The sequence below is a fragment of the Amblyraja radiata genome, chromosome 37 (genome assembly GCF_010909765.2).
Source record: "Amblyraja radiata isolate CabotCenter1 chromosome 37, sAmbRad1.1.pri, whole genome shotgun sequence".
Lineage (NCBI taxonomy): Eukaryota > Metazoa > Chordata > Chondrichthyes > Rajiformes > Rajidae > Amblyraja > Amblyraja radiata.
This window is the reverse complement of record NC_045992.1, coordinates 16,197,515-16,217,779: the sequence shown is the minus strand read 5'-3', so window position 1 is coordinate 16,217,779 and position 20,265 is coordinate 16,197,515. Positions and strand designations below refer to the sequence as shown.

At 46.6% G+C, this 20,265-nt stretch overlaps 1 protein-coding gene across 17 annotated transcripts in view; it reads right to left on the bottom strand.

Moving 5' to 3' along the window:
• pax2 (paired box 2) overlaps positions 1-20,265 on the bottom strand; it is a 184,341-nt gene that overhangs the window by 63,541 nt on the left and 100,535 nt on the right. For 9 of the 17 annotated variants that reach the window (XM_033012896.1, XM_033012898.1, XM_033012899.1 and 6 more), the window contains one exon: positions 1,600-1,668. The exons of the other annotated variants lie outside the window; for them this stretch is intronic. In XM_033012896.1, the coding sequence (XP_032868787.1) occupies positions 1,600-1,668 (69 nt within the window). The remainder of the gene's footprint in view (positions 1-1,599; positions 1,669-20,265) is intronic. 17 annotated transcript variants of the gene reach the window in all.

The following is a 20,265-nucleotide window of genomic DNA, read 5'->3' as shown; positions in this document are numbered from 1 at the left end:
TGTCTAAACCATGTACTTCCATGTTTCTGAAACATTGTGATAGTCCCAGCCTCAGCTACCTCCTCTGGCTGTTCATTCCATACATCCACCCCATTTTGTGTGAAAAAGTTATTGCTCAGATCCCTAATGAATCTTTCCCCCCTCACTTTAAACCTATGTCCTTTGGTTCGCGATCCCCTTTATTATGTGGCACGGTGGCGTAGTGGGAGAGTTACTACCTTACAGCGCCAGGGACGCGGGTTCGATCCTGACCATGGGACCTTGTCTGTATGGAGTTTGTACGTTCTCCCCATGACCTGCATGGGTTTCCACCCACACTCCAGGTTTGTAGGCTAATCGGCTTGGTATAATTGTAAATTGTCCCTATTGTGTGTAGGTTAGAATTAGTGTGCGGGGATCGCTGGTCGGCATGGACTCGATGGGCCGAAGGGCCTGTTTCCATGCTGTATCTCTAAACTGAACTAAACTAAACTACTCTGGACAAAAGGCTCTAGATGTAAGCTGATCTACATCGGTGAGACCAAGCGTAGGCTTGGCGATCGTTTCTCAGAACACCTCCGCTCGGTCCGCACTAACCAACCTGATCTCCCGGTGGCTCAGCACTTCAACTCCCCAACCCATTCCAAATCCGACCTCTCTGTCCTGGGCCTCCTCCATGACCAGAGTGAGCACCACCGGAAATTGTAGGAGCAGCATCTCATATTCCGCTTGGGCAGTCTGCACCCCAGCGGCATAAACATTGACCTCCAATTTCCGGTAGCCCTTGCTGTCTCCTCCTCTTCTCAGCTCTCCCTCAGCCCTCTGGCTCCTCCTCTTCCTTTCTTCTTCCCCACCCTACATCAGTCTGAAGAAGGGTTTCGACCCGAAACGTTGCCTATTTCCTTCGCTTCCTAGATGCTGCCTCACCCGTTGAGTTTCTCCAGCACTTTTGTCTACCTTCGATTTTCCAGCATCTGCAGTTCCTTCTTAAACAAGAGACTCTGTGCATCCACCTGATCTGTTCCTCTCATGATTTTATACAGCTGAGCTCACAATGTAGCTCAGGATGTTACTGGAAGCTGCTGTTTCTGGCCTGCTTCATAGGATCCTTGCTTGCCCTATTAGCACTGCCTCAGTAAATTGAGGGACGATCTTATAGAGGTGTATAAAATCATGAAGGGAATAGATAGCGTGAATGCACAGAGCCTTTTGCCCAGGGTAGGAGAATCAAGATCCAGAAGACATAGGTTTTAGGTGAGAGGGGCAAGGTTTATTAGAAACCTGAGGGGCAACTTTTTCACTCAGAGGGTGGTGGGTGTATGGAACGAGCTTTCGGAGGCGGTAGATGGGGCAGGGACTATAGCAACAGGAAAATTAAGATCCAGAAGACAGGTTTAAGGTGAGAAGGGGCAAGATTTAACAGGAAACTGAGGGGCAACTTTTTCAAGTGGGTATATGGAACGAGCTGCCTGAGGGGTTGGTTGAAGCAGGTACTATAATGGCATTTAAAAGATACTTGGATAGGTACGTAGATCGGAAAGGTTTAGCGGGCTATGGAGCAAACACAGGGCAAGTGGGACTAGCTTAGATGAAGCATCTTGGTCGGCAAGGATAACTTACGCTGAAGGGCCTGTTTCCATGGTGTGTGACTCCACGACATTCCTGGCCTTGTTGACCAACAGTGAATCCCTATCATAAAAAGAGTATCACTATTCAGGTTTGGCCACAGCCTTGATACAGCTACCTCTGTAGTCATCCACACCCCACCCCCCCCCTTCTCCTCCCTCCCCCCCCCCCCCCCCCCCACCCTCTCCTCCCCCCAACCACGAGAGAGCTGCACTCTAACATCGATGTTCCCTTGATTATTCCACACGGCATGGTCTCACTATTGGCAAAACACCAAAGAGGTGCCTGGCAGTGGAGCCTCTTTGGAATGAATGGAGACCAAGGGCGGGGAAACCGAGAACGAAAGGGAACTTGAGGGGGGCCGGGGGGGGGGGAGATGGGGGGCTGGGTGGGGGAAGGGGGGCTGAGTGGGTGGGGGAAGGGGGGCTGAGTGGGTGGGGGAAGGGGGGCTGAGTGGGTGGGGGAAGGGGGGCTGCCACGTACAGCAGCAGGTAGTAGATAGGACTATTCGGTGAACTTTTGTAACACTCTCGACACCAGAAACATGGCGACTCTTGTGTACTGCCTAGGTTCACTGGATCAACTGGGCTTGTATTCACTGGAATTTAGAAGGATGAGAGGTTATCTTATAAAAACATGTAAAATTCTTGAGGGATTAGACATGCAGGAAACATGTTCCCGATGTTTGGGGAGTCCAGAGCCAGGGGCTACAGTTTAAGAATAAGGGGTAGGCCATTTGGGACTGAGATGAGGAAAAGCATTTTCACCCAGAGAGTTGCGAATCCCAGAGAGTGGAATTCTCTGCCACAGAAGGCAGTGGAGGCCAATTCACTGGATGCATTCAAGAGAGAGTTGGATTTAGCTCCGATGGCTAATGGAATCAAGGGATATGGGGAGAAAGCAGGAACGGGGTACTGATTCTGGATGATCAGCCATGATCATATTGAATGGTGATGCTGGCTCGAAGGGCCGAATGGCACCTGTTTTCTATGTTTCCACGTTTCTAGGTGAGGTCTGCTGTAGGATTTTATCGGGTTGTACGCAAAACAAAGCTTTACACTGTATCTAGGTACATGGTTCAAGTATCATTGAATCATTATCTCTCTCTCTTTGCCTCTCCACTCCCCTCCCTCTTTCATTTAAATGATTCTTAAAATATATCTTTCTTAAATAGGAACATAAGAAATAAGAAATTACTTGGCAATGCTCAGTCTTTAGACTTTCGACCGTAGACATTAGAGAAACAGCACGGAAACAGGCCCCTTGGCCTACCAAGCCCACGCCGACCAGTGATCACCCCGTACACTAGCACTACCCTACACACACTAGGGACAATTTACAATTTACAGAAGCCAATTAACCCACAAACCTGCACGTTTTTGGAGCGTGGGAGGAAACCGGAGCCCCCGGAGAAAACCCACGCAGAACGTACAAACTCCGTAAGGACAGCACCCGTAGTCAGGGTCGAACCCGGGTCTCCGGCGCTGGGAGGCAGCAGCTCTACCGCTGCGCAACTGGATACACCGGCCTATCTGGACTTGCCCCTCTCTTCCTGAGAACAGACTTGAACCGACAGGGAGGCATCAACTCTCCCGCTACTCTGCACCTATCCATTAAACAAATCTCTTTTGTCATCAGCCAGCATATTTGTACTTTCTTTTCTGTGTCAAATGGTATCAGTTACAATACAGATAGCATCTGAGGACTATGGCGACAGATCTGTGTTGCTGTCTCACTGCAGGCTTTTCCCCTATGGCTCCCAAGGGTCCTTTCACACTGGCACCAGTTGTTGCCGTATCAAACTCAATTGCTCTCCTCGGTACAGAAACAAATAGAGTCATTAATTACTCTCTATCAGTTCAGACCTACTACACAGGACAATCGATACAAGGCATTTGTCATTCACTCCAGCTCCACAGGCTGTGTGTAAGGAAGAAAAATAAACTCATCAGCTCCATCAGCCAGCACTTAGAGATACTTTTTGACACTGGTCGCGGTGTGTGTGTGTGTGTGTGTGTGTGTGTGTGTGTGTGTGTGTGTGTGTGTGTGTGTGTGTGTGTGTGTGTGTGTGTTTGTGTGTGTAAGTGTGTGTGTATGTGTGTGTGTGTGTGTGTGTGTGTATGTGTGTGTGTGTGTGTGTATGTGTGTGTGTGCGTTTGTTTGTGTGTGAGTGTGTGTGTGTGAGCGTGTGCTTGTGAGTTTGTGCATGCGTGCGTGCGTGTGTGCTTGTGTGCGTGTGTGAGTGTGTGAGTTTTTTGTGCATTTGCGTGTGTTTGTGTGTATGTGTTTGTGTGTGTGTGTTTGTGTGAGTGTTTGTGTGAGTGTGTGTGTGTGTGTGTGTATTTGTGTGTGTGTGAGTGTGTGTGAGTGTGTGTGTGTGTGTGTGTGTGTGTGTGTGTGTGTGTGTGTGTGTGAGTGTGAGTGTGTGTGAGTGTGTGTGTGTGTGTGTGTGTGTGTGTGTGTGTGTGTGTGTGTGTGTGTGTGTGTGTGTGTGTGTGTGTGTGTGTGTGTGTGTGTGTGTGTGTGTGTGTGTGTGTGTGTGTGTGTGAGTGTGTGTGTGTGTGTGTGTGTGTGTGTGTGCAGTTGTTACCTTTCTATGCTGCCTCTATACAGTTAAGGTGGAGCCAGTGAGAATTTGATTTAAAACCACCGCTGGTGAATAATAACATTGATGCTGTGGTTCGGTCTTTTCAGACAATGGCTGTTTTAAATCAGACAAGAAATGTTGGTAAGGTAGACACAAAATGCTGGAGTAACAGCATGTCAGGCAGCATCCCTGCAGAAGATGGGAAGTTTTGGGTTTGGACCCTTCTTCAGTCTGACCCAAAACAGTGAATTTCTTTTATGGAACGCAAGTTCAATAACAACCTATTCGGCACAATTATATGAAGGATATGTGTGTAAGATAGCAGACCACACTGAGTCCGTACACAAGAGTAACCACGTTCTGGATTTCATTTTGTACCCTTCCAGTCTGAAATTCCCCCAAATGTTGGAGGTAGTCTATTGACGGACGGCAGGAGGGAGGATTTGGAATTCTCAACAATTGCGAATTGTGAAGCTAGAGGTAGGAATTAGGTAGAGTGGGAAGGAGAGGGGATAAATAGGTTTTCCAGGTGGGGTTATGGGGAAAGGAGAGGGGGGGGGGGCTTGGAAGTGGGGGGGGGCTTGGAAGTGGGACAAAATGGGAGTTCCCTAAAAGTTCCCTAAAAATGCAGAATTCAATGTTCATCCCGTAAACTGTCCAAGGGTGTGTTCAGACTCTAACACACATTGAAGGCCGAGATGGACAAGTTCTTGATTGGAATTGGTGTCAAAGGTTTGGGAAGAAGGCAGGAAGATGGGATTAGGTGGCAGGGATCAGCCATGATTGAATGGCAGAATTGACTTGAAGGGCCGAATGGCCTTATTCTATTCCTGTAATTTGAGACTTGTGAACAAAAAGTGCTGCCCTGTCAGAATATATTAAAACAAAGCTATAAATTGTCGGTCAGAGGGGAGTGAAGGAGCCCAGAGCACCATGCAACAAACTGCAAGATAAATTGTTTAGTGCCTTGCTTACTAATTCCCCTGAAAACATAAATGTGTTCCTGTCAGTTGGTGGAACTTTGCTGTGTACAATGCTTTCTGTGTTTCTGCAAGATCAGTAGTTTCCCGCCATTTTGTTTTTTAAAGGTACAGTCCTCAGCCACCGAGTCCACGCCGACCTTCGATCACCCATTCACATCAGTTCTATGTTATCCCACTTTATCCACTCCCCACACACGAGAGACAATTTACAGAGGACAATCGCTTTACAAGCCCGCATATCACTGGGATGTGGGAGGAAACCCATGTGGTCACAGAGAGAACGTGCAAACTCCACACAGACAGCAATACCTAAGAGATGCAGCAAGGAAACAGGCTCTTCAGCCACCAAGCCCACGTCGACCTTCGATCACCCACTTACACTGGTTCTGTGTTATCCCACTTTCACATCCACTCCCTACGCACAGTGGACAATCAGTCTACAAGCCCGTACGTCTTTGGGATGTGGGAGGAGACCGGAAAACACCTGGAGGAAACCCGGGCGGGCACAGGGAGAATGTGCAAACTTCACACAGACAGCACCCGAGGTCAGGATTGAACCCGGGTCTCCGGGGCAAAGCCTAAAGGAGGTGTGTGGGGCAAGAGTTTCCACTGAGTGAGGTGTACAGGGAATGTACTGCCAGGGGTGGTGATGGAGGAAGATTCGATAGTGTTGATCATGAAGCTTTTAGATAGGCACATGTTTATGCTGGCATTGGTGGGAATATGGGCCGTGTGTAGGCAGAGATGAGCTTAGCTTGGCACCATGTTCAGCACAGGCATTACTGGCCACAGTGCACTGATCCTGTACTGTACTGTTCTACGTTCTATGTTAAAAGCCAGTGGAAATCCAAGATACCTCGGATCTATCCAACACGCTAGGGCCACTTTACAGAACCCAATCAACCTGCAAACCTGCACTCTGTTGGAGTGTGGGAGGAAACCGGAGCACCTGGAGAAAACCCACGTGGTCACCAGTTACCCAGTGAGCTGGCGCCGGGGGGTGGGAGCTCCCGGTTGTGGGAGGGGAGAGAGCGAGCGGCAGGAAGACGGCTTGTGTACCGGGCCCGTCCGTGTGTGGGGCCGGGTTCTCTGCGGCTCCCCAGCCCCGGAATCCCGCCCTGGTTTATAACCCCCCCCCCCCCCCACACATCGCGTTCCCCCCCCCTGGCCTTGAGTTAAACTTGGGTGCCCCCCTCCCCGCTCCCCCCCCACTGAGTTACAGCAGGCAATCGGCAATAACACATACCATCCTCCCGTGGTCCATTATTGCGAGGGATTACTGTACTAACCTCAATGAACAATAGCTGGTGCATTCGTTAATCTAGATTTTATCCTTGCCTCCAAGAGGGTCGGTACTGTGTCTCAGTGAGTATCAATTATGCTGCGAGAAATCAGTTAGGTTGGTCCTCATAAGGTCTAGGAGCAGAATTAGGCCATTCGGCCCATCAAGTCCACTCCCCCATTCAATCATGGCTGATCTATCTTTCCTTCTCAACCCCATTCTCCTGCCTTCACCCCATAACCCCTGACACCCGTACTAATCAAGAATCTATCAATCTCCACCTTAAAAATATCCATTGACTTGGCCTCCACAGCCGTCTGTGGCAAAGAATTCCACAGATTCACCGCCCTCTGACTAAAGAAGTTCCTCCTCATCTCCTTCCTAATGGAAAGTCCTTTCATTCTGAGGCTGTGGCCTCTAGTCATAGACTCTCCCACCAGTGGAAACATTCTCTCCACATTCAATCTATCCTGGCCTTTCACTATTCGATATAATTCAATGATGTCTGCCCTCTCATCCTTCTAAACTCCAGCGAGTACAGGCCCAGTGCCTTTAAACGCTCATCATAAGTCAACCTACTCATTCCTGGGATCATTCTCCCAATCCTCCTCTGGACCCTCTCCAACGCCTGCACATCCTCAGATACGGGGCACAAACCGTTCGTAATATTCCAAACGCAATCTGTCCAATGCCTTACAGAGCCTCAGCATTACATCCCTACTCCTCCCGAAATAAATGCTAGCCTTGCATTTGCCTTCCTTACTGCTGATCTAGATTGTATCCTTGCCTCTCAGAGAGCAGGTCCTATGGGTCAGTGCATCCATTATGCTGGAGGAACCCAGCTGGTGGGATTCCTGTACATTCTGCTTGATGGCTGAGCTGTTTATGGCTGATGTGAGCTTAGCCCTGCATCTCACCCTGTTTCTATCTCTGGGATTAACCTCTCTCTATGCGGCACAGTGGCGCAACGGTAGAGTTACTGCCTCACAGCGCCAGAGACCCAGGTTCGATCCCGACTACGGGTGCTTAAGAAGGAACTGCAGATGCTGGAAAATCGAAGGTACACAAAAATGCTGGATAAACTCAGCGGGTGCAGCAGTATCTATGGAGCGAAGGAAATTGGCAACGTTTCGGGCCAAAACCCTCCTTCAGACTGAAGAACCTCCGACTACGGGTGCTGTCGGTACAGAATTTGCATGTTCTCCCCGAGACTTGCGTGGGTTTTCTCCGAGATCTTCGATGTCCTCCCACACTCCAAAGACGTGTGGGTTTGTAGGTTAATTGGCTTGGTGTAAATGTAACAATTGTCCCTAGTGTGAGTAGGATAGTGTTAAGGTGCGGGGATCGCTGGTCGGTGCGGACTCGGTGGGCCGAAGGGCCTGTTTCCGCGCTGCATCTCTAAACTAAACCACTCTTGCACCCAGCGCCTCTGGCAGTTTCTCATTGGCGACGGCGTGTCCTTCTGTAGCATCTATTTTTATCCGGGTCCAGGGATTTGACTTCTTTTTAATCACGGGCTGCGATAGTGCTGAATGCGCTGCAGTTAACATAGGAGTTTAATCCCCGTCACACATAAATAGGAGACCTCTGTGGAGAAAATACTGAACCGAACAAGAATTGATCTGCGGAGAATCTGTTCCAGAAATGCATCAGACGGTGACAACATGTAACCTGAGAGACACAACCTGAACTGACTGCCCCAAGGTGGCTGGGAATAAACAGAGGAATCGGCAGCATTATCTGATACATCCAGGTACCCACACCGTTCCCTAATGTCCTCGTCACGACCAATTTAACTCTGCCTCTCCACTGCAATATTATTCACGTCAAATCCCCCCTCGTGTGTGCTTGCAGCTCACTTCATTCTCCAGCCTCCACTTCCGCTTTCAAGGACACAGGGACGGCATGGTGGCGCAGCGGGTAGAGCTGCTGCCTTACAGTGCCAGAGACCCAGGTTCGATCCTGACCTCGGGTGCTGTCGGTATGAAGTTTGTACGTTCTCCCCGTGACCGCATGGGTTTTCCTCCCACACTCCAAAGTTGTGCTGGTTGTGTTTGTAGGTTAATTGGCTTCTGTAAATTGTAAAAAAATGTCCATAGCGTGTAGGACAGTGCTAATGTACGGGGGTGACTGCTGCTCATCGTGGACTAAATAGGCCGAAGGGCCTGTTTCCATGCTGTATCTCTAAAGTCTAAAGTCCTGTACATCCTTGAGAATTATATTACTTGAATTATCATCTCCTCCAACCTTTCCTTCCAGTGTGTCATGTCCAGCTGTGGAACAGCTTCTGAGCCACATTTTGCTTAGTTTAGAGATACAGTGTGGAAACAGGCCCTTTGGCCTACAATGTCAGTGCCGACCAGTGATCCCCGCACATTAACTCTCCCCTACACACACTAGGGACAATTTACAATTATACCAAGCCAATTAACCTACAAACTTGTACGTCTTCGGAGTGTGGGAGGAAACCGGAGCACCCGGAGAAAACCCACACAGGTCACAGGGAGAACGTACAAACTCCGTACAGACCCGGGGCTCTGGCGCCACCGTGCCACCCTATCTGGAGGTCACATGTGGCTGTGGGTAGCGTGATAGGTGGGCTGTGCTCCTGTAAGGATTTCACTGTTCCATTTCAGGACATAGGACACATGATAGCAAAATACTTGACCATCTGCTCTCCCCTGCATTCCCTCTCAGAATTAGTGCAGCCACGTTTGCGCAGCGGTAGAGTGGCTGCCTTACAGAGTCCCTGGTTCGATCCCGACTACGGGTGCTGTCCGTACGGAGTTTGTACGTTCTCCCCGTGACCCGCGTGTGGGTTTTTTTCCGAGATCTTCGGTTTCCTCCCACACTCCAAAGACGACCAGGTATGTCGTTTATTTGGCTTGGGTTTGGATACTTGGTATTAAGTGTAAATTGTCCCTAGTTTGTGTTGGCTTGTGTTAATGTGCGGGGATCGCTGGTCGGTGCAGACCCGGTTGGCCAAAGGGCCTGTTTCTGCACTGTATCTCTCAACTAAACTAAACTAAACTAAATTAGTGCATCACAGAGGAGGCGGCCTGCAGTGAATTGATGATGCGATGGAACTGTACCGAATGGTCTCGGGATGTGTTTATTTTGATTGCTGTGACACTCAGGCCTGTACAGTTTCACATCAGTCAATCAGCATTAACCACGGCACACAGCCCAGGCGACTAGTTGCGCGCTAGCCACAGAAGCCACTTATTACAGTCACTTATTACAATCGCTCCACACTCTCAAATCTCCACTCCTACAGCCAACATTTCTTTTATTTTCACTATGATTTTCCCACCTCCAGATTCAGGGACAGTTTCTTCCCAGCTGTTATCAGGCAACTGAACCATCCTACCACAACCAGAGAGCAGTGCTGAACTACTATCTACCTCACTGATGACCCTCGGACTATCGTTGATCGGACTTTACCTTGCACTAAACGTTATTCCCTTATCATGTATCTGTACACTGTAAATGGCTCGATTGTAATCATGTATTGTCTTTCCGCCGACTGGTTAGCACGCAACAAAAGCTTTTCGCTGTACCTCTGTACACGTGACAATAAACTAAACTGAAACTGAACTGAACTTTTAAGATCAAACAAGCAACTTCTGGGGCTGGGCATATCACAACAGATTCAACATGAGAGGGGTCCTGACCTCCCCACAGGGGTCTGAGCTGTTGCATTACTTGAAGGCTCTGAATGTTTACCTAGTTATTTGTTTGGCCAAACAGAGGGGAAACAGCTTTCTAATATTAAAGCACGTCTTCACTGGCTCGAGTGGCCGATTGCAGAAGCCCCATTTCATGCTTTCACCGCGCGGACGTATTTCTAAGGGGCCATAAATCTCCAGGTGCCTGAGTGAGTGAGAATAGTTCCTGTCCTTGTAAACCCTGGTCCCAAACGGCTTGCCTAGTTTACCGCCAGACCTACATATGACAGAGAAGCCAGCAGCAAGCACAAGACACACAAGTGCTCAATATAAAAAAGAACACTTCCTGAATCGTATCTGCAGGGTATCTGTACACACGGCAAATACATTTATGCAGCAAGTCATCTTCTGTTGGGGGGGAATAAATCAGGAAAATGGTGAGCAGTGGTCTTCAGCAGTGCTTCGGTAGTCTTTCTCTCTCATAGGGTCATAGAGTTATAGAGCGATACATTGTGGAAACAGGCCCTTCGGCCCAACGTTCACATGTCCCAGCTACACTAGTCCCACCTGCCCATGTTTGTTCCATATCCCTCCAAAGCTGCCCTATCCTTGTACCTGTCTAAACGTTGGAATAATCCCAGCCTCAACTACCTCCTCTGGCAGCTCGTTCCACGCACCCACCCCCTCTGTGTGGATAAAGTTACCCCTCAGGTTCCTATTGAATAAGTTACCCCTCAGATTCCTCTCCTGCCTGTAACACACCTAAAGCCAACTTTCGCGTCTTCATCGGACGTGGCCGCGGTGGGTGCCGGAGGTCGGTCGAGGACGTGCTGCTGTGAGAACAAAGAGGGGCCCGAAATGGGGTGGGAGTGGGGGGTGGGGGGGGGGATACCGAGAGATCGAAGAGGGCCCTGACGAGGGGAGGTGGTACTAAGAACATTGTGACGCAGTTGACTTTTGCATACCTTGTGTTTGGTGTGTAAAACAAATAATTTCACTGTGACTTGGCACATGAGAGAATAAAGAGCCTTTCATAGAATCCGTATTAATAGAATCCCTAAATAGCAAGATGCACGCTAATAATATCTCCCCACATTTACAGTATGTGCAGGAACGAACTTCAGATGCTGGTTTAAACCGAAGATAGACTAGCTGGACACAAGGCAGCATCTCTGGAGAGAAGGAATGGGTGACCTCAAGTCGAGACCCTTCTTCAGACCACATTTATTATACCACCAATACGTTTCTGATACAATTCCTTTACACTATCTGTGACAACATTTCTTATAATACCTCATTTTTGAAATGACTATTTCAAATAATTTAAATTCTCACATTGCAAATTGACAGATATTTATATATATTTTTCCTGTTAATTAGGATAAATGCAAATTACCTTCAGTTCACCATCAGATGCACAACTTTTTTTTTCATTTTAGTTTCCTAATTGTCAGTTGGTTGAATGTAAATTGTCGACAAGGAGAAAGTGAATTTATTCATTTAACAAATTCATTTATCACAGTTTCGGGAAATTATCTGTTTCACATCCAGCTTATATCAGAACAATTAAACATATGGACCCTGCCACTCACTGTGATCAAGGCCTATCTTATACCACAGCTACTGTTTTCCAATCCACATATTACATGGTTTAGTTTAGTTTAGAGATACAGCGCGGAAACAGGCCCTTCGGCCCACCGGGTCTGCGACGACCAGCGATCGCCGCACACTAACACTTTCCTACACACCAGGGACAATTCACATTTATACCAAGCCGATTAGCCGACAAGCCTCGTCTTTGAAGTGTGGGAGGAAATCTAAGATCTCGGATTAAACCCACGCAGGTCATGGGGAGAACGTACAAACTCTGTACAGACAAGCACCCATAGTCAGGATCGAACCTGGCTCTCTGGCTCTGTAAGGCAGCAACTCTACCGCACTCACAGGGGTTACCTCCGTGTTGAAACATCAATTGTTGCCAGCTATGTCCAGCGTCTTGATCTTCAAATCCCTTTTGGGAACAGATCTTCAAAGATTCAGAACTGTCTTGAGTGAAGGGATTTCTCTTCAGTTCAATCCCAAGAGGCCAAGACTACACCAGTCAATGAGATGGAGGTGAAGCACGTCATCCTGCTGACAACAGGAAGTCTACTCTCAAGCAAACACCGTCAGTTTGCCCAGAGAACAAGAGGTTATTTAAAAGGAATAACAAAAACCTCGGCACATTGGCCTTCATCAGTCAAAATATTGAGTATAGAAGTTGGGAGGTCATGTTGCAGTTATATAAGATGTTGATGAGGCCGCATTTAGAATATTGTGTTCAGTTTTAGGCACCTTACTGTAGGAAATATGTTGCCAAGTTGGATAGGGTGCAGAGAGGATTTATGACAATCTTGCCAGGACTCAAGGCCCTGAGCTATAGGGAGAGATTGAGCAGGCTAGGACTCTATTCCTTGGAGCGCAGCAGGATGAGGGGTGATCTTATAGATTTGTACAAAATCTTGATAAATCAGCCAGATGCACAGTGTGTTTGCAACAGAGTAGGGGAATCAAGAGCCAGAGGACATGGGTTAAAGGTGAGGGGAGAAAGATTTAATAGGAACCTGAGTGGTTACTCTTTGTACACAAAGGCTGGTGGGTGTATGGAATGAAGAGGTAGTTGGGGCAAGTACTAACGCAATGTTTACGAAACAGTTAGACAGGTACATGGATGGGACAGGTTTCGAGGGATATGGGCCAAACACAGGCAGGCGATACAAGCGTAGATGGGGCAAGTTGGGCCGAAGTGTCGATTTAAACGCTGTGTGACTCTAGGACTCTGTGACTCCAAAAAACTTCAGTCACTTCTCCCAATAAAAGCTAAGTGACTTCTTCAGAGCAAATGTAGGCGGCACAATGGTGTAAGGGTGGCACAGTGATGCAGCTGTTGGAGCCGCTGCCTCACAGCGCAAGGGAGCCAGGTTCGATCCTGACCTCGGGTGCTGTCTGTCCAGAGTTTGTACATTCTCTTCCTGTGACCATATGGGTTTCTTCCACTGCCAAATCCAAAAGATGTGCGGGTTTGTAGGTTATTTGGCCCTTGTAACTTGCCCCTTGTATATAGGGAGTGGATGAGAAAGTGGGATTACATGGAACTAGTGTGAGTAGGTGATCGATGGTTGGTGTGGACTCCATGGTGTGGACTCCATGCTCCATGCTGCATCTCTAAATTAAACTAAACTAAACTAAACTAAACTAAACTAAACTAAACTAAACTAAACTAAACTAAACTAAACTAAACTAAACTAAACTGATCTGAACTGAACTGGACTGAACTGCCAAAAATAATCACATCCAAATCAAATGGATAAAATCCATCTCAGTGGCACAGTCAACAACGGCTCATTGATGGGGAAGATACACTGTCATTTCCATCCTGACTCACAACTGTGCTGTCGCTAAATGTAGCTATATCCCGAGGGAACACACATTGCCTTTAGGGTCTACGGCCAGAAGTGGCAATGTCTCACCATCCACCCTTGTAGAAAAATTACATAATTCGAACATTTTGAGGCCAGTCTGACTCAGATCTTCATTAGCGATAGGAGCAGAATTAGGCCATTTGGCCCATCAAGTCTACTCTGCCATTGAATCATGGCTGATTTATCTCTCCCTCCTAACCCCATTCTCCTGCCTTCTCCCCATAACCCCTGATGCCCACACTAATCAAGAATCTGTCTATCTCTGCCTTAAAAATATCCATTGACTTGGCCTCCACAGCCGTCAGTGGCATAGAATTCCACTTTTTCTGACCTTCCAGAGGAAAGAACAAAGTAAAAATGAGAGAGGTTGGAAATCTGAACTAATGACAGAAACCACTGGAGATGCTCAGCAGGTTAGGCTGAACCTATTTCTCTTTCACACACACGCGTTGTGTCCTGCTGAGTATTTCAAGCATTTTTCTTTTTATCTCTTCATCAGAAATGATTCGCCCCAGGAATCAATTTGGTGAATCTATGAGTCATAAAGTTATACCATATAGAAATAGGCCCCTCGGCCCAATTGGTCCGTGCCGACCAAGATGCACCTGAGCTATTCCCCTTTGTCTGCAGTCAGCTAGATGCCTGTTAACCTTTCTTATTCATGTACCTGTCCAAATGTCTTTTGAATGTTGTAATTGTACCAGCATTTACCACTTCTCTAACCTTAAAGCTGGCTTTAGTTAGAAAATTACGGCCTAATAACGGCGAAAAAACTAATACAATTTTGGAAAAAGCCAACAGTTCCCACAGTGAAGATGTGGATTACTGACATGTCCGAGACACTACATTTAGAAAACATTAGGCTTGTCTTGGCTGAAAAAGCAGATCAATTTCTCAAGACATGGTTGCCTTTCACTGAATTTCTGCAATGGCATGGGGGGGGGGGGGAAGGTAATATCTCCATCTTCTCTTTTCTTATTTATTTTCTTTCCTCTTGCACTTCTTTGGCAGCTTAGGGTCTTCTTCTTGCTTTCTCTTATTTTACTTCTCTTTCATTCTCTTCTTTTTTCTCTCTTTTTTTCCTTTTTTAAAATTTTTAATTTAGGTTTCAATGTTAAAAATGAAGCTGTACAATAATTGTATAACTGTTAAGTCGATTGCCCTATCCCTGTACAATTGCTTCGAAATAAATTCCCCCCCAAAAATAAAAAAAATAAAATAAGGCACAGAGTGCTGGAGTAACACAGCGGGTCAAGGGGCATCTCTTTGGGTTGGGACCTTTCTTCAGACTGATTGCGTGGGAGGGGGGGGGGGGGGGGGGGGGAGGAGAAAGCTGGAAGAGAGGAAGAGCAGAACAAAGAACTACAGATGCTGGTTTATACCGAAGATAGACACAAAGCGCTGGAGTACCTTTGAAGAAGAGTTCCCATCCGAAAAATCACCCATCCATTTTCTCCAGAGATACCGCCTGACCCATTGAGTTACTCCAGCATTTTGTGTCCATTTTCGGTTTAAACCCGCATCTGCAGTTCCTTCCTACACATTGGGCCCGATCCTAACTACAGGCTTCCTTTGAGCATTGTGAAAGCCTCTATCCCTGCTTTTTTGTGGCATCTTGCCAAATGTCTCCCATTAACCTTCAAACTATCCAGAAGTTGTGTCCACAAAAATCTCTTGTGGGATTGCCTCATATTTCTCAACTATACATTATCTCATTATATTATGACCCTCTGTGTGCAGTATTATCCATTATACATTATTACTTTTATGTATTATATCATCTATTAATAATGTCTATTTATTTATTTGTGGGTTACAACAATTTTCCAACAACAGCTGTTGAGGCCTGAAGAAGGTTCTTGACCCAGAACGTCACCCGTTCCTTCTCTCCAGAGATGCTGCCTGTACCGCTGGGATACTCCAGCATTTTGTGTCTATCTTTGGTTTAAACCAGCATCAGCAGTTCCTTCCTGCAGATGTTGAGTTTAGTTTACTTTAGTTTAGAGATACAGCACGGAATCAGGCCCTTCGGCCCACCAAGTCTACACCAACCAGTGATCCCTGCACATTAACACTGAGGACAATTTTTACATTTTTTCATTTACACCAAGACAATTAACCTAGAAACATAGAAATTAGGCGCCATTCGGGCCTCCGAGCCAGCACTGCCATTCAATATGGTCATGGCTGATCATCCAAAGTCAGCACCTGAATGTTTTTGTAGTGGGAGGAAGCCGAAATTCTCAGAGAAAACCCACGTAACCACGGGGAGAACATACAAACTCACACAGACGGCACCCGTAGACGGGATCAAACCCTGGGCTCTGGCGTTGTAAGCGCTATAATAGCCCTGTCCCACGGTACGAGTTCATTCCAAGAGCTCTCCCGAGTTTTAAAAAAATCAAGTTCGTAGAATGAACATAGCGGGTACGTCGGAGCTCGGGGACGCCTCTTAGCGGCTCGTAACGCTAACGGCAGGTACTCGGGAAGACTCGCTAACGGCGGGTAAGCTCGGGAAGACTCGTGAAGATTTTTCAACATGTTGATAAATGTCCACGAGAGCCCCGAGTACCGACGAGCGGCCATTACCGTAAATCTCGGAGTTCGAATAAGGACAAACTCGGGAGAGCTCTTGGAATGAACTCGTACCGTGGGACAGGGCTATAAGGCAGCGACTCTACCGCTGTGCCACCGTGCCGCCCTTAATTCCCTTGTTTCATCTTCCTGCTTTCTTGACTCACAGAATTAGATTACCTTTCTAACAACATCGGAGACCATTCCACATTACCGGACATTTTGGAAGATAATTGATCGACTATCATGGTGGCCCTATCGTTTAGAACTCTATTTTGGAGGATCTCTGGTGCAGAGACTTTGTTGGCCATTTGCGCATTTAATTTCTCCAAGTTTTGCTCTTTTCTAAGAGTAATTATTTTAAATCCTTCACTGTCATGAGACCATTGATTCCCATAACTTCAATAAAATTATTCTGTCGTCAACGTTGAAGTCGGACTAAAATAATTTTTATTTAATAGCACTGCCATTTATTTAATCTCCAATCTAATTTTCTTGCCATTATTTCTAAAGGATCTCTATTCATTCATATGGTTGTACAAGTTTAGTTTAGTTTAGTTTAGTTTAGTTTTGTGTAGTTTAGATTACCTTAACGTAGCTTAGCTCAGTTTAACTTGGTTTAGTTTAGTTTAGAGATACAACAGGAAAGAGTCCACTATAATGGATGGGATTTATATAGCGCCTTTCTAATACTCAAGGCGCTTTACATCGCATTATTCATTCACTCCTCAGTCACACTCGGTGGTGGTAAGCTACTTCTGTAGCCACAGCTGCCTGGGGCAGACTGACGGAAGCGTGGCTGCCAATCTGCGCCTACGGCCCCTCCGACCACCACCAATCATTCACACACATTCACACACATTCACACACAGGCAAAGGTGGGTGAAGTGTCTTGCCCAAGGACACAACGACAGTATGCACTCCAAGCGGGATTCAAACCGGCTACCTTCCGGTTGCCAGCCGAACACTTAGCTATGACCATCGATCACCCGTTCACACTAGTTCTAAGTTATCCCACTTTCTCACCTACTCCCAACACATGAGGGGCAACTTAATTAATCTTAAGAGGTGAATTAACCTGCAAACCCACATGTCTTTGAGGTGTGGAAGGAAACTGGAGGAAACCCACGTGTTCAGAGGGAGAACATGCAAACTCCACACAGACAGCTCCCAAGGTCAGGATCAAACCTGGGTCTCTGGCGCAGTGAGGCAGATTATTACAACTATTTTTTGTACACAATACTATTCACATTGCTATCTTTTCTTTCAAATATGTTTTTGTTCTTGTTTGTGGATTTTATTCTCTCCAGATCTCCAGGCTTGCTATCATTCTTGAAAGTGATCTCAAGGGGCTGTCCCACTTGGGCGACCTAATTGGCGAGTTTAGAATAGTTTGAAAAAATGACATGTTGAAGACCTCCTTCGACTATGTTAAAGACCAGCTTCAACTAGCTACGAGAAGCTACGACTGACTTCGGGAAAATTGAACACCGAATAGTGGAGAGTGAAGACGACCTCCTTCGTTCTCCCTTCGACTATGATGAAGACTACCTACGACCACCTTCGACTACCCTCGATTACCTACGACTAACATGCCGACCTACTACGACTAAACCTATGAGTAAAAAAAGTATCGATTTTTTCCATGGCGACCTTTCTTTACTCGCGGGCATTTTTTAACATATTGATAAAAACTCCGCGACCTAGTTGAGGCTTCGAGTACGCGGAGACCACTCTCGAGCATGAAGGAGAGTTACGAAGACCTCCTACGACCTCGTGTCGACCATGCTACGAGTATGAGTCGAGGGCAAACTCGCCAGAACTCATGGATTAGGTCGCCCAAGTGGGACAGCCCCTTCAGTCTATTCTTTTCATCTAGTACTATCATAGATACATACAGTGCAGAACCAGGTCCCTCAGTCCAACTTGCCCACGCCAACCAAGATGCCACATCTGCCCACGTTGGGCTCATATCCGTCTAAACATTTCCTAATCATGCACCTGTCCAAATGTCTTTTAAATGGGGAGTCACGGAGGCGCAGCGGTAGAGTTGCTGCCCTACTGCGATGGCAGCGCCGGAGACCCACATTTGATCCTGATGACGGGTGCTGTCTGTACGGAGTTTACACGTTCTCCCCGTGACCATGTGGATTTTCTCCGAGATCTTCGGTTTCCTCCCACACTCCAAAGACGTACAGTTTTGTAGGTTAATTAGCTTGGTAAATTGTAAATTGGTAGGTAAATTGTCCCTAGTGTGTGTAGGATAGTGTTAGTGTGTGGAGATTGCTGGTTGGTGTGGCTGAAGGGCCTGTTTCCGTGCTGTATCTCTAAACTAAACTAAACTAAACTAAATTAAACTAAACTAAACTAAACTAAATGTTGTTATAATACCTGCCTCAACAACTACCTCTGGCAGCTCATTCCATACACCCACCACTCTCTGCGACAAGTCTACGATACCTTCGTTTTTTCAGCACTGCAGTTCTTTCTTAAACACTGTGTATTTACTCTATCTATTACCCTCATGATCTTATACACCTCTATAAGATCACCGCTCATCCTCCTGCGCTCCATGGAATAAAGTCCGAGCCTGCTTAACCTCTCCCGATAGCTCAGGCCCCCAAGCCTTGGCAACACCCTTGTAAATCTGTGGCCTTAGCCACACATTCCCTGCAGTAGGAGGTCCTTCTGCAGTTGTACAGGGCCCAGTTGAGACCACACCTGGAGTATTGCGTGCAGTTTTGGTCTCCTAATTTGAAGAAGGACATTCTTGCTATTGAGGGAGTGCAGCATAGGTTCACCAGGTTAATTCCTAGGATGGCAGGACTGACATACGATGAAAGAATGGATCGACTGGGCTTATATTCACTGGAATTTAGAAAGATGAGAGGGGATCTTAGAGAAACATATAACATTCTTAAGGGATTGGACACGTTAGATGCAGAAAAAATGTACCGATGTTGGGGGTGTCCAGAATCAGGGGACACAATTTAAGAATAAGGGGTAGGCCATTGATAATAATGGGCAGGTCATTGAGATGAGGAAAAAACAGTTGTGAATCTGTGGAATTCTCTGCCACAGAAGGCAGTGGAGGCCAATTCACTGGATGTATTCAAGAGAGAGTTAGATATAGCTCTTAGGGCTAACGGAATCAAGGGATATTGGGAGAAAGCAGGAACGAAGTACTGATTTTGGATGATCACATTGAATGGTGGTGCTGGCTCGAAGGGCCGAATGGCCTACTCCTGCACCTATTTTCTATGTTTCCATGTTTCTAAATGGGACTAGCTTTGATGAGGCATCTTGGTTGACATGGATGAGATGGGTTGAAGGGCTTGTATTCATGCTATATACCATAATGACTGAAAAAGGAGATGCATTGACCCAGAAACGAATTGACATTATTGTAGAAAACAGAATTCATCAAAATTACTTTATTTCTAGTGCACTGGTTTCTTGAATATTTTTATATTTAACTGTCAAGCTTGAGGGAATTGCAATTTTTAAGAAAATATTTTCAGAAACAATGGTAAGAAATTGTTGACTATGATTGAAGAAACAATATTATACGATTGTTTATATAGGCACGACATGCTGGAGTTACTCAACGGGCCAGGCAGCATCCCCGGAGAAAATGGACAGGTGAAGTTTTGGGTCGGGACCCTTCATCTCAACTATCCATGTTCTCCAGAGATGCTGCCTGACCCGCTGAGTTACTCCAGCATTTTGGGTCTACCTGTGGTATAAAACCAGCATCTGTAGTTCCTTTTTATTATATTATATGATTGTTCCATCTTCCCCAACTATAGTCACAATGTCAACACCAGTCCACGAGGGAATAAAATCGGCTTGGTGTGGTATAAGCTGAAAGATGGTGTGGACATGATGGGATGAGAGGCCTGTCTCCATGTCATGCCTCTATGAAACAGCTCCATCAATCATATGCTGTCATATGACGAGTGAATGGAGCAGCTGGGCTTGTACACTCTGGAGTTTAGAAAGATGAGAGGGCATCTCATTGAAACATATAAGATTATTAAGGGAATGGACACGCTAGAGGCAGGAAACATTTCCCGATGTTGGGGGAGTCCAGAACCAGGGGCCA